At 36.6% G+C, this 14822-nt stretch overlaps 1 protein-coding gene across 1 annotated transcript in view; it reads right to left on the bottom strand.

Moving 5' to 3' along the window:
* Nucleotides 1–6999: 6999 nt before the first annotated feature.
* Nucleotides 7000–14822, bottom strand: part of BATF (basic leucine zipper ATF-like transcription factor) — a 72233-nt gene continuing 64410 nt past the window's right edge. Inside the window, exon 3 of the mRNA XM_044073727.1 lies at nt 7000–8247. Within this exon, the coding sequence (XP_043929662.1) occupies nt 8047–8247 (201 nt within the window). The 3' untranslated portion in view covers nt 7000–8046. The remainder of the gene's footprint in view (nt 8248–14822) is intronic.

The raw sequence follows: 14822 nt of genomic DNA, 5'->3' as shown, positions 1-14822 counted from the left end.
AATCTTAATCTACCTGAGTTTGCAAAATATTCTTGAAATTAAATTCCTTGATTGGTTAAACAATAAAGATATTATCCAACAGTTTTGAATGGAACCAGAGATGCAATGTCTGTGCTAGAGAATAGGTTGTAGCTCCTGTAGGAAGAGTGGTATGGTTTTATGACTTTCAGCAGCTGCACCGCATCTGAGCAAAGCTCTATCTGTGTGTATGGTAACACATAGTTCCTGTGCCTCCCCAGTACTAACCACCCTCTGCAGAATCAACTTAATCAAACTGGAATCCTGCTATAATAAAATAGCAAGGTTTGATACTGGTGCCTCCTATAGGTCACATCACTGTGCATCTCTTAAACAACTAAATTGGCTTGAACTTCCACAGCTTCTACACTTTAATCGACTAACCTTTGCACACAAAATTCTCCACCAACCTGATAAAACCCCTGCTCTCCAAAATATTACATATCCACATACCACTTCTCAATCTCTTCACTCCAGTAACCAACACCTTCTAGATACCACCAAAGCCAACAACTTTGCTGGGAATTCTCTCTTTTCTAACTATATTCCTAAAATATGGAAAAAGCTGCCATCCATAACAACCTCAAACACCTCCATCTTACAATTTAAAAAGCTCCTTAAATCACACTTAACAGACACCTGGCTATGTTCTGCAACTCTCCTAGACAGACCTTCCTTAGTCTCCTTGTAAATTATTGTCCTTGAAAACAAAATCTCACAGCTAGTATTAACAACATCTGTAGGAAAATTGCCTTCTGTATCATTTAAACTGTATTTTACTCATTATGATATATAATGTGAATGCTTCTAGCTAAAGAATTGTATTCACCACCATTATGTATCTGTTATTTGCTATCAATGCAGTAATTCCTAAATATTTGTTAACTTCTGTTATTGATACTTCTGTATCTTTTTTACATGTTTGTTAACTCTAATTTGTCTGTAACTGGAACTTGCCTCCAGTGAAAAAGGACCTATGTCCATTTGGACTTTTCTAGTAAACAAATATAAAATAAATAAAACTTTGGCATCTTCTAGTGATGGGGGATAGTGTGGGAAACAGAGCCAGATGACCAGATGTGTGTGTGTGGTGTCATTCTGTACAGAAATAATATTTTAATATTAGAGGAGACTGAAGTCTCAGCAGCATTCTGCCTTCTGTCTTGGATCTGACAACAAGGACCACTCACCCATCTTGCCTTCCTCTATTCAGTAAGTAGGAACAGTTATTCTTTTAGTCAATCAGGAATAGATAGCCAGACTAGCTCAATGCTGTTTTTCTATAACTGTGTGAAACTTTCCATCAGAGTTATTTTTAATATTCCCTGTAATTGAAACTCTTGTGTTTACTATAAATAGATATTTAGTATTTTCATGTTCTTTTATTATTTATTATTAAATATATTTAAACTTGTCATTGTAGTTGGTCTTTTTTAAAGAATATTTAAGCTTTGACAGTATTTGCACATGTTTATTTGGTGATAATTCTGGCCGCTCCTGAAAGCCTCACTACTTGGTCAACATTACCATTTGTATTAATATTAATTTCACTCAGTATAATTGAGTACCCTTGCAAGAGCCTTAGATAGCTGGCTTTGTAGTGCTTGGTGGCACTGATAACTAGCATAATTACCTGTGTCTGCCAATCCCCAAGTGTGTGTGTGTGTGTGTGTACAGCAAATCTCACAGTGTATGTATGTCAGCTACTTGGAGCAGAGACACAAAGAACTGGTTTCATAGAGAGAGTGGTGGAAAACTTGGCTTGGGCACTCGTCGGAGAACTTAACTCTGCAGCTGTACCAGTGGTGAGCCTTACTGGGGACCTGGTGGGAGACAGATAGAGAAACTTAGCCCCCGAACTGAGTGTGTTCCCTATGTGCTCTTAAGGGAAATTGTGCTTGATGCAGAGAGGTCTGCATCTGGAAATACTGTGTATCCATTTGTATTCCAAGTGAATGCCCCTCTCCAGTGTCAGTGGTGAGGATTCAGGCTCCTTGATTACTGGTCCAGCATAGAGATGTCACAACAAGGAACAGAGGAGGTTGAAGAAGCAAACCTTCAAAGAGACCTGAGGAGGGTGTATGAGGAGAATACAAGTGACATCTGAGGCTTAATGAAGGGAAATGGAAAGTAATTCATCTCGGCTCATATAGTTCACCTAGGCTCTAATAATCTGAGTGGAATGCTACCTAGGAGAAGTGACCTTAAAAGGAAAGATCAGGAAAAAGGGTTTAATGCAGTAGTAACAGCAAAAGGTCCACTTTGAAAATCTTCATTGCTCATTAAGGCCAGCCCTATCAAAAATACAAATATACATGCATGAATACATACATTCATGCATACATTCATACACATATAAAATTAACTATAAGGTATAAAATTAGAAAGCTGCATCCAAAATCAAAGAGATAGTGGGCTGTAGCTTTAGGAAAATAGGCTGCAAGAAAATAGAGGTTGTATTACTCCATTATAGATTCCTGGTCTTGCTCAGTTGAAGTACTGTTTTCATTTCTGGTGCCTGTACAGGAATAAAAATATTACGCTAGTTTAGAATCTATGAAAAAAAGCTGCCAGAGTAATAAAGGGAATAGAGAACATGCTGTGTGAAGACAGGATGTTTGATATATAGCTTTTCTCTCAGTTTAGAACAGGAGAGGAAGAACAGGCAAAATATTTGCTTATAAAACACTTAGAGAACAGCGGGTATATGGGACACTGAAGAAAAGGCATACAATGGAGGAATGAGAGACGCATCAGATTAAGGGTACAAAGTTCAAACTAGACATTTAAAAGCACATTATATAATGTGCAATAGATAAATGCAACAGGTTACCTGAGCAGGTTTGTAAGACTACAGCATACTTCAGAAATAGGGATAGGTGGTTGCCTAAGAAACGGGGCATTAGAAGGACAACCAAAAAGCACTAGTTGTACAAATTGTGTAGACTAGCTAGACAACTTGGCTCTTTCTGCCATCACAACTGCATTACTTAATGTAATGTTATACAATATAACAATTACTATCAGTGTTACTATTTGAATTATTTACAAAGTACTTCACTGTGACAGTACATTTAATGCTGAGATAACTATACCTTATGATTTACAAGTGATAGAACTCTCACTGTGTATAATTGTTTTGTATATTAACTAAGTCATAATCAGCAATGTAGGCGGGGGAGTTGCATAGTATTTAGATACAAGGCTGCACTAAGCCAAAAGGGCAAAGCCCAAGTGGGGTAATATTAATACAGGTTGATAAACACTGCATAAGTTATCCAGACCACCTTTAATGCAATAGAAAACTGGCTTTCTGAACATCGTCTGATCCTAAATCTTAAAAAAACTAAAATGCTGTTATTTTCACCAACACGTAGGTCTACCGCTTTCACCTTTACATAAAATCAAATGATGGCACAATAATCTCCCCTGACCCATCTACAAAACTATTAGGTGTCATCATAGACAATAATCTCAAATTTGACCTACATGTTAACCAAACTATCAAAACCATCAATAAAAAACTAGGGTCACTTTACAGAATAAAAGCCTTCCTAACCCCTCCAGCTAAAATTTGCCATAGCTCGCTCCCACCTTCTTTCAACCCTTCTGTATGCATCCCCTCTGCTCTCGAATTTGAACAAGATGTCCTTAACAAACTCTCAATTTGCTACAACCACATTGCCAGGTTTGCCACTGGGCTGCCTTTTAGGACACATCATTGCATCAATCTAAATCAGCTTGGTTGGCTTGAACTACCCAGCCTAATCCAGTATAACCAACTGATTATGGCCTATAAAATCCTCTATAATCCGGACAATACTCCTGCACTTAAAAATATTATCACCCCCTATAACAATCCTAGACCGCTTCGATCCTCTAACAAACTACTAATTCAGACTAGCAAAATTAATAACACAGCCGGTGATTCTCTCTTTGCAAACTCTGTAAGTAGATCCTGGAACTCTCTTCCAGCTGATATTACCTTACTTTCCACCTTAGGTCGATTTAAAACTAGACTCAAACAACATTTGTCACTTAACTGGCTATGTCAATGTATCGAGCCTGGCTAACTCTCTCTAGAATGTGTAAAAATCTGTTAACCAGTTTACTGTGTAATTTAATTTAATCCTGACTTGTGCTCAGGATTAACTGTAACCTGTGGAACTTTGTTTAACTTGCTTACTTATGTAATCTCTGTAAATAGTCTGTTTGTAATATGTAATGCTGGTATTATGTAATGTTGTATCTGCTTACCCTTGGAGCTTTTCTCCCCGGGCCTCCGCTGAAAATAGACATGCATCCAGTCGGACTATCCCGGTCAACAAATGTAAAATAAAAATAAATAAAATAAATAAATAAAATAACCCCCATCACTGATTATTACTGTTACATGATCATGTTTTGTCCATTTATTTTTTCATTTTGAAAGATTTCTGTAAGTCATTTCATTGCTACAATAGTCATTTAATATTTTTATGTTATAAATTTACTTAATTGTGCTGATACAAAACAAAATATGTTGCAGGTTAGTCAGTTCATTTAAAGTACATGTCTTGTATTCTATACTCCCTTACCACACTTGGAGTAACACACCTTGCACCATGCCTTATATATATTTGACATTAATGTGCTGCAAGGCGTTGGTATCAGGTATATTAGTTAACTCATCCTTCAGATGCACACAACCACACACACATGCAAATATACGCACATGCATACTGATGTAAATGCATAGATTTTACAATGCTAACTGGTCATTTCTGAAATTAGTGTTTTTTTTTTTCAGTCTGTTATATTATAGAGTCATTGCTCTTTTCCAGACTTCTCTCCTTTCACACACACAGTGATTTTGTTAACTTTGTTTCCATGAATAAAATCTAGAAAGTGGAATTGTATAAGTGAGTAATGGAAATATCTTTTTTTATGAGTACCTGAAAGTGTGTGTTAGGCAGCTGTGTATGAATATTTGAATGCATCTATATCTATATCTACATCTATATATATATATATATATATATATATATATATATATATATGTGTGTGTGTGTGTGTGTGTGTGTGTGTGTGTGTGTGTGTGTGTGTGTGTGTGTGTGTGTGTGTGTGTGTGTGTGTGTGTGTGGGGGGGGGTGTTTCTGTAGCGTGTTGGGAACATAGGTATATGAAAGGTTTGTCTTGAGGGTCAGTATAAGAGTGACCATATGCTCATCCTTTTTTGAATTTAATGACCAGAATAATTTGGCATTAAATTAACATTTTTATTTACTGAATGGAACTGTTCATCAATGCTGGGGGACAGATATGGCTGTCTGTACGGTTCTGTAAGGTGTTATATTACTAACATTGCTCAACACAGTAAGATATGATGCCTAAATCTATGTTCAGAAGTTTTATATGTTATCATGATCAATGCCATCTGCAGACTGGATGACTAAAGTAATCCATGGCATAATGTTAAATAACTGTAGCAAAGTATGAAAAGAGAGCAACCAGTAAACTAAGCCTTTGTCATTCTGTGGTCTTTATTGTGAGGTAGATTTCACATTGTTTTAAGTCATGAGTTAGTTGTACATTCAAGATGGAAGCACCATCATCATTTAAAGATATATTAATAAAAATTCACATAAAAATTACAGTCATCAAGTAGGTTCTCAAGTATTCTAGAAACATACAGTGGTCTAAAGGAAGTGCTGCCCTGGACTTCATGTTTGTGCAACATTATCTTAACTCAGATGAACAAGTAAAAGATCCACTGACCTAAAGAGATAATCATCTGCAATGGCTTTTGTACTTAATTAGAAAAAATGCTTACATTCTACACAAATATCGTATATCAGCTTCATGATGAATGCAAAAATGCTTTTATTTTTGCTGTATATTTGGGCACATATGACGTCTGACTGTTTTTTTTTTTTGCCTTTTATTTTCTTATACTATAGCTCACTGAAACTTTACCAGTAGACATGGCAGCTATCAGGAAGAGTGGTGTAGACATTGTCTTTCTTACTCCTGAAAGAGATTTCTTGGCCACTGACATATGACAGCTTTGCTACTGAGCTAAGCCACAACAGCATTAAATAGTACCTCTTCCTCTCAAAGTACACTTATCATTGACAAAGATCAGAAATGTACCTCCCACCTCAAATGGAAAAATAAGGAATAAGAAATGTGTTGCATTGGACAATCATACTCTTAAAGGGGCAAAGTCAAGTACACCCTGTATTTGTGTCAGAAGGGTTAGCAGTTTTCACTTGTAACATATATATATATATATATATATATATATATATATATATATATATATATATATATATATATATATATATATATTTATTCAAAAGACTGAAAATTCAAAATACTGAATGATGGAATTTGCCTATTCTCCATAGCTGTGTGGTCTTGGAGTTGGTATATATAGTTAGCAGGGGGTGTGGGGGGCACAACCCCCACATGAGGGGCGCAAAGGGACTTGCCCCCTGCATTAAAAATGTGTTCAGTATTTTGAATTTTCAATCTTTTAGTATTCAGTCTTTTGGTTTCCCTGTCTTCTGAAGTCGACCCAAATACATATATTCTAAACCAGATGGCTAAGCCTCTTAATGAGCTACTTCTTTTAACTAATTCTTGGCAGGATGTCATTTTATCACAGCATGCAAAAATGCTCACTCACGTACAGTATGCACACTTTTGATGTAGAGGATAGCCATTTCACCTAGCACCATATCTTTGTCATGTGGGAAGAAACCAGAGCACCTAGCAAAACCCTATGCAGATAAAGACAGAAGGTACATTAACAAAAAAACAAACAAAATGGAGAACCAAGAGGTAACAGTGCTAACCATTACAATGCAGTGCTCCCTGCTTTGTTAAACAGCATTGATGAACCTCATTTTTTCCACTAACAGTCTTCCAAATCTGCGTGTTATACAACGACCAGATCAATCCTCTCAGAAACACAAAACAGCAGTTCATCTGTTTTGCTTTGTTTTTGTTTTTTTTTTTTTGTTTTTTTTTTTTGTCTAATGTACTTCAGGTACAGTCATGAGCACCGCTTCTTTTGCAAGTACAGAAAAGCTAGAGAGAATGTTTTTGTTAAACTGTCTTCAACTGAAAAATGAAAACATGCACCAATTAAAATACAGACATACTTTTCAAGATTTATAAACAGAATGAATTAAAAAAAAATAACTGAAGTGCTTTGAGCTGAGGACCACTGGAATTGCTGAAACAGATGTGGGTCTATGGACAGCACGGTCTGTCCTGATTTCATTTTGGTTGGACTCCTTAAACAATCCATTTGTATTGAGTGTATTCCATTTATGAATAGAAAAGAAAATACTATTAACTTAATTTCCTTTACCAAGTCCTCCATTTCCATTCTTAGTTGTGTACTTAAATTAGGTGTTTTGCAGCGGTTTTGCCACTCATCTTAGTTTACAAAATAGATTATAAATACCACAAATCCACCTCACTTCTCACTTTGTTTTCTTTAAAAATGTTTTTATATTACGTACTGGAAATGAGTCATGGAACTTGCTAAGAGAACATACATAGCTTCAGACTGTGAATGCATTCTTCTGATCCATACTATCCATCATCTGGGTGCAGTCAATACAAGCTGTCCTGGACAAGCCACATTTTGCCAGAAATGTATGTAAAATACTGTAAGTTTACAATTGTTCTTACGGCAAAAATGAGTTGTCTTTTTCCACAGTAAATGAAAAAGTCACTGTAGTATACTAGATGGCCCTGTTATGCATTCATAGAAATGTCTCTTTGAGAAGCCTGCATTCTGTTTTTCAGTATGAAGTTCACAGGGTCCTCTTGGGAAATGTAGAGATCCCTCAGGAGTGCACTTATCTATTCTATAAAGGAGTCTTGGAGTCATTTTTGATTGACCCGTGTCTCATCCCCAGCCACTAATTTGTACTCTGAAGCACAACAGCCAGTCAGAGCACAAGGAGTCTCCTGGTCACATCTCCATGGTGAGTAAGTTTGTGTTGTCCTCCTGCTAATCAGGTGCATCAATCAGTGCTGGAATCTAGATGAGCTGATGTGAGGCTGGTGAAATGCATGTGGAGCAAAAACAAGATCTCCAGGCTGGGGACTCAGGATAGGACACAGTGGCTCATGGCTGCTCAAAACCGAGGAAAAGTATTTCACATCTTCTGTCAATTTCTTGATCTCCTTTCGGAGAGCTGCATTCTCTTTCTCCAGGTTTTCACTCTCCTGTAAGAGATAAAGGTGAGCACTTTACTAAGTAGGCACAATTATTAAATTGGTTAATAAAACTAGCTTAATTAAACTCACTGATATTAGCCATGAAAATATAAGTACAATTGAGCACAAGTAACAGTGAGCTGTGAAAGTCACTGTTAAACATTTAAAGCACCTTTAGGTTCATAGCTAAGTACTAGCATACCTCTCAATTCTTCAGATTTTTGCAGAATGTCCAGATTTTTGCTTCATATTTCTTTTGCCTGTTCCTCATAAAATTTGTAGTTTTCTGGATTTTTGTAACAAATCAGTGAGGACTGAATTTACTAAATAATGACAGGCATTTGAGTTTTAGACTTCTTATCCTTTAGAAAATGCATGGTAACACAAGAGCTTTTATTTTAGCAACTTTCAAAGTTTATAAGAGCAATATTTAAAATTTGTCTCTATTTTTGGGGCTTTGTTTCCCCATTATTTTTGGCTTTGTCCGGATTTTTTGCGTTAAAAGGTTGAGAGCTATGTGTACTAGTCTAGCTGCCATTTTAAGCCTAGCCAGCTTCCTTTTTTGTGCTTGAATTAACCTATCCCATTTGGTTAGAGACTGGTCTTGCCCATCCCACGGTCGATAATTATATATTACCCCTAATGAGAATAATTGGGATCATACCATAGATATATTGAGGTGACCCATGTTTGTGGAGAGCATTTAAAAGCTGTCTCTGTCCATTAGTAGTACAGGGGGCAGCCTTGGGGTAAAGTTTTCCTTCCATAGATCTATGTTGTACTTGAATATGGACTTTTGTAGGGTAGTGCACCCTCCTTGTACCCCTGATTTGGAGGGGTTGCACCTCGCACCTTCACTACCTATATACAGTAACTCTAAGAGTGCAATACTCCGGAGAAAAGGAAATTCTACAAAGATACTGCAATTTTGGATTTAGTATGTATTTTTCTGTAATCATAGTTAACTTTTTCACAGTTCTAAAGTCAATTTATTTGCTTATAAGGATAGTCCAATTGGTTCAACAAAAGCAAACCCCTTTACAGTGGAGGCACAGGGGAAAAAGCTCCATACATCAATATGAAAAAGACAAAGTACAATAAAATAGAAAAAAAACAGTTATGATAATAATTTTCCTAGTAGGATAACATAATACAGAGTGAGATTAATAACTCATAACAAAAGCAAGAGACAGTCCTACACATTTACAATTGCACTGATCATAATTACATATACAAAGCAGATTCATGCTAGATCAAGTTTAAAAATCAGTCATATTCATATACAGTTGCATAGCAGTATCAGAGCACAATAGTGATAGTATCTGTAATGTAAACAGGAGTAGCAGAGAGGAGTTTTCAGGTAATAGACTGTGTAGAGAGTAGGTAAGGAGAGAAAAGTCGAGGTCTAGAGGAGTTACAGTAAGTGGATTTGGGAAAGAAACAGGGAGTAAAGTAGACTGAGGAAGATCAGGGAACAAATAGACAGCAAGATAGTAGAGCTGTTTTGGAGGGAAAAGGAAGAGCAGAATAAAGAAGACGGACATTTTGAGTGTGGAGTATGAGTCAGAATAGAGAAAGGGAAAGGAGAAATAGTATGGAAGAAGGCCTGACATACATTTAAATTTAATAGTTTTATAAAATATCATGTAAGTGAGGATAGAAGAGGGATGGAAAAGCTATCTGGAAAGGTGAAGACAGTGAAAGGTTAGCCTGGTGTGGAACAAGACCTCAGACATATATCCAATAAGTGTTTGAATTTTGAAAAGTTTATTATTGTCATTTTACCTGAGTAGTAGGGGCAAAGGAATACCATAGTCTAGACACATAGGAGAAGTATACAGAGTCACTTGCTGAATCATTAAATGCAGTTATATGGTGAAGTAATTTGTTATAGTGTACATTTATAATTTATTTGTTCACTTTATTTTGCATGTGTGTGACCATTTTTAGTTTTCTTCTTAGTACTGTATGTAACTTTTGAACTCTAATATGTTTTAAGTCACTGTACATGTTCTGGCATGTTTTTTTCTCTGATTATTTTGCCATATTTGTTAACTGTAATCTTTTTTTTTTTTGTTTACTCTGTCATTTGATTACTTTTGTTACATGCACTACTTGGAGCTTTTCTCTTCAAGCCTCCACAGAAAAAGGGCCGCTGCCCAGTCGGACTAACCTGGTTTACAAATGTCAAATAAATAAATAATGGAGCAGAAGTCTCTTTTTGTGGAATAATGTTGAAGAATGTTGCTTAGGACTGGGCATTACTCAAATCTGTAGATGAGCTATGAGCGGTTAGTAGCTGTAAGAAGGATAAACAGTGGCCTAGTTCTAGGCATGAAAGTTTTTTTTAAGAAGGCATTGGTGTCCTTTATAAGGTAAGTTGGTGGCAAATTCTACAACTTTATTATAACATTGCTCAAGGAGTTTGGATTGTGAGGTTTGTAGATTAATCAGTATTGAAGTGACATAGAGGAGTGTGGAAAGCAGACAGATTGTCCTTAAATTTATAACAACTTAATAAATTTGACCAAACATCATTTGTTGAAATGGTAGTCTACTGGGCTGTCAAGAGGCAACCCCTTTTGAGAGGAGATCCAGAGAAAAATAAAGGCAAAATTCAGTTGTAAATCTAATTTTCTGTGCAGAGTGGAGCAGACAGAATGATCAGCATATTCCTGACTGCACCATATTGATTACCATACACAGGGCCAACAATGCACCTGTCAGTCTAGGAAAGCAAATTTGTTTTTGCTTGGAGAAACATCTGTATTGTCTCAGATATAGATTGTAGTTTTTGAATGTCATCCAGCAACCAGCTGATCCCTTCCCTTCCTTCTTTGGTTACTGTCAGCTGAATTACTGTAAGCAAATCTCTAACAACAAAAACTACAAAAAAACCTAGCCAAGCTGGGGTTTTCACTGTGTGATACTTTAAGCCTCCTGTAATAGAGGCCCATGAGATATATGCAAATGACCCCTTAAGGACATCAAGTGTTTCAGCTATATGGCTTCTGAATACCCATGACTTTTTACTTTTTCATTTTAAGTCTTTACAGATGCATTCAGGCCAATAAAGCCAAACTCCACTAGCTGTGGACATGCACGTTTTGGTCTTCTTATGACCTCGTCAGCACAGCATAAGTGGACTGTTTGGCTATACTTTAGAAACACAGGGTCTTTAAACCTAAAATCATTAATGCGACCCAAGAATGTGTAAATATATCATGTAGTGATCTGAATACCTCCATAATCTAAGGTAAATGGTAGGGAGATTTTATAAAATAAAGAACTCACCTCCGCAATCTAAGTATGCCTCCCCCCCAAAACAAAGCACTTGTGTTATTTATATATAGCTACTGTAGAACTTATTCACCTCTTTTTTTTTTTTCTAGAGTATATTTATCTGGACTCAGCCTAATTAATTGTTATTGTTATTATATCATACTTTTTATTATTGTTGCGGTGTCTATTGTATTGCTTCTTGGCTTCTTAGTTTGGGAAATGTCTGAAAATGGTGGGCTAGCACACTTATCCTATTTCTAAATGTTAAAATGTAATGTTGAATAAGAAGAACTTCTAGGATACAGTAGAAGAAGTTCAGTAAGTGAGAAATGAAGGGGTGGTGAAAGTGGAGGAACCAAGCGAAGGATAGAAGACAAAGTACAGAATGAGCAAGGACAGATTCTTGTTTGCAAGTTAAGGGTTATCCATGGTACAGAGGCAGGAGGAATAAGCTGGAGAAGACAAAGTAATGAAAATCATGGGGTGGCAGGTGAAGAAGGCAACAGGTGTAGAAGGGGAGCCCAGTCCGAGCCTGAAACAGACACAGAATCTCATTTAACTGCAGGTCAGGCTATGTATATTATGTAATAGAAATGTGAAACTTAAGCTAAGAAGCAAAGGCTTTTGTTTTCTAATGATTCATGGTTATTATCTAATATACAGTGACTACTCATTACTATTAAAAAACGTGCATGCTGATTGGTCAGCCCAACCAGCATGCCTTTTGTAACTCGAGTATATACCAACAGAAACAAATCTGGACACTGAAGTACCATTGAGCAGCCATACTTTTCTATTGACATATGCCACAACAGCAGACCAAATACAAGAAAAATCAGGTACATTCTGTAAAACTAAAGAAGCAGAAACATACCTGATTTTCCTTGTATTTCTGTACAGTCTCTACAGACAGTGGTATCTCTGAACTGTCTGGATTTTTGGAGAATGTCGACATTTTTGCCTCATACTAAAAGAAAAAAAATGGAACAGAGATTCTTTTTTTTTTTCTGCTGCTTCTGTTGAACAGCAATGATGCACTGAGCAAACATGAGAATGTAAGTCCTATACACATGCACAATACATCAGAAAATGAGGAAGAACGGGGAAACAATCAGGAGGAACAGCGGTGTTCCACAAAGACATTATTTAAGAGAGGTAAGTAACTTCTTTCTTAAATAATGCAGCAATAACCCACTTCTGGGTGTGAGTAATGCTGGATTCACCCATGGTTACCTTTGTTTGATACTCTGGCTTTGCCCTCATGATCTAAAACCACACCAGCCATGGGTAAATCCAGCATTACCCACACCCAGGAGTGGGTTATAGCTTAAGCACTGCCTTCAAGACTGTGGCAGTGTAACTAAAAGCTGTTGAACATGAACCTTTCGAATGACATTGGATCACAAGTAGACATAATGAGCAAGACATCGAGGACAAGTAGTGGAAGTCTGGCAGACATAGATAAGCAATAGTTCTTGGATGGAATATAAAATTATTTGCATCAGGCATAACTGTGAATGTCTGCTTCTATTTAACTTTTGAGTACACTGATCTAAGAAAACCCTTATAAGCATACTTCTAGTCATACGTATGGCACAGCAAAGTACAAATACCACCTTGGGTCTCCACTGAAAACAGGCCACTAGCCTAGTGGGACTAACTCAGTCAACAAAGGATGAATAAATAAAATAAATACATTTTGGTAGTGTAGGCTTAAAAAATGCACATAACACAGCAGAACATGTTCATGTTTACTAGTTCTAGTTGCAAATACATTAATTAGGAAAGAAATGATGGCTAGCAACATGTGTAATAAAATGGCAAGAATAACTAGAACCATAATAAATAAAATAATTAATGCATTAATTTAAAAATGTACTCTGAGTATAGTGGTGTTAAAATTAATATAACTATATATTTAACTGAACAGAAACAAGCAATGAGACCCTTACTGTGTCCATATCACTTTTTTTATTTCTGTTTTCTACTTTTCTCTTTTTTTTTCTTTTCCATTTCATTTTGCCATCATTAACCACTACTTGATCTCAAGCTTTCAACCTCTTTGGCACCCTATTAATGTGCTTACATCAGTGTTTGTTTCACTCTGTCATGACACCTCCTCTGCCTCAGCAATATCCAGTGTGGAGAGAGCCATTTCTTTATGGGGAGAGCGACCTTTACTGTGCTTCAGTGTTAGAAGATCTGAAGGAAAAAGGGCAGGAATCTGGCAGTTAGTGCAGAGGACCAAAGCTCTTACTTGTTAATGCACTGCTTCCTGTGACAAGGGTACAGAGCTTGAATCTTCCCACCTTCATTTGTCTACTGTGTGACCTTGGACAAGGTGCTTGGGGGCAACTAGGAATCTGGATAAGCTCCTAAATGATCTCCTGGACTGCATGCTTAGTAACTACCAATGAATAGCCTAAGGGTTTTAAGGCAAAACTAACATATATGCAGAGATGAGAATTTATTTTATTTTACTTGTGCTCTAAATATTCAAAGGCTGTGTCCTGCAGATTGGAGATGCATGTGTGCTTTCCAATATTCTGCTCTAAGTACTTAGCTTTCTACTGTTTTCAAGGATGCCGTCCAGGGCTAGCCCCCAGCCTACAGAAGAGGGCAGTCTTGCAGATGGAAACTTTCTTTTGTCACATTGCACTTTTCTCCAAGACTGTATAACTGTAATTGGCTATTTGGTCCTTCCAAGCTTTAGCCATTTTTCATCAATGAGTTAGTTAGATGCAGATCACCAGCACTGCAGACAGACACTCCAGTCACAAGGGGCTAGCTGGTTTATTTTGTTGTTGTCATTATGTAGTAGCTCTGCTGGCTTGCAGTAGAAGAAAGTGTTATTGTGGCATTTTATAACTTCCCTGGGATCTTAGTTCTATGAACATGTTCAGCTTTATGTTGTTTTGCTTTTTAAGATAATGTTTTATTGTACTTGAATCCAGCATTGCTTGGCATAGATGCATATATTTTCTGTTATCATTTTTGCCAAACTACACATCTCTGTACAAATAAGCATTTAAAAAAAGTCCTCTGAAATGTTTGATGTGCTGCATTTTTGCCTGTAAGAATAGGTGTTCATAATTCAAAATGTGAACAATAGCTAAAATATCATGTCTGTCATGGACTGAAAAATTCCCCACCTATTTCTATGAAGCCCAAGGAAAGTGGAAAAATGTACATATTTTAAAATGTTGTTATTAAGAACTTGGTATAAGGATCAGACATTGTTTTCTTCTTAAAAAGTATTTCCACGGTGTTAATATTACTGTAAGTGCACTAAAATCTGTTAC

The sequence above is a fragment of the Protopterus annectens genome, chromosome 6.part0, assembly GCF_019279795.1.
Source record: "Protopterus annectens isolate FY-2018-M chromosome 6.part0, PAN1.0, whole genome shotgun sequence".
In the NCBI taxonomy this organism is placed as follows: Eukaryota; Metazoa; Chordata; order Ceratodontiformes; family Protopteridae; genus Protopterus; species Protopterus annectens.
Note: the sequence above shows the minus strand (reverse complement) of the source record. Positions and strands in the feature narration are given on the sequence as shown.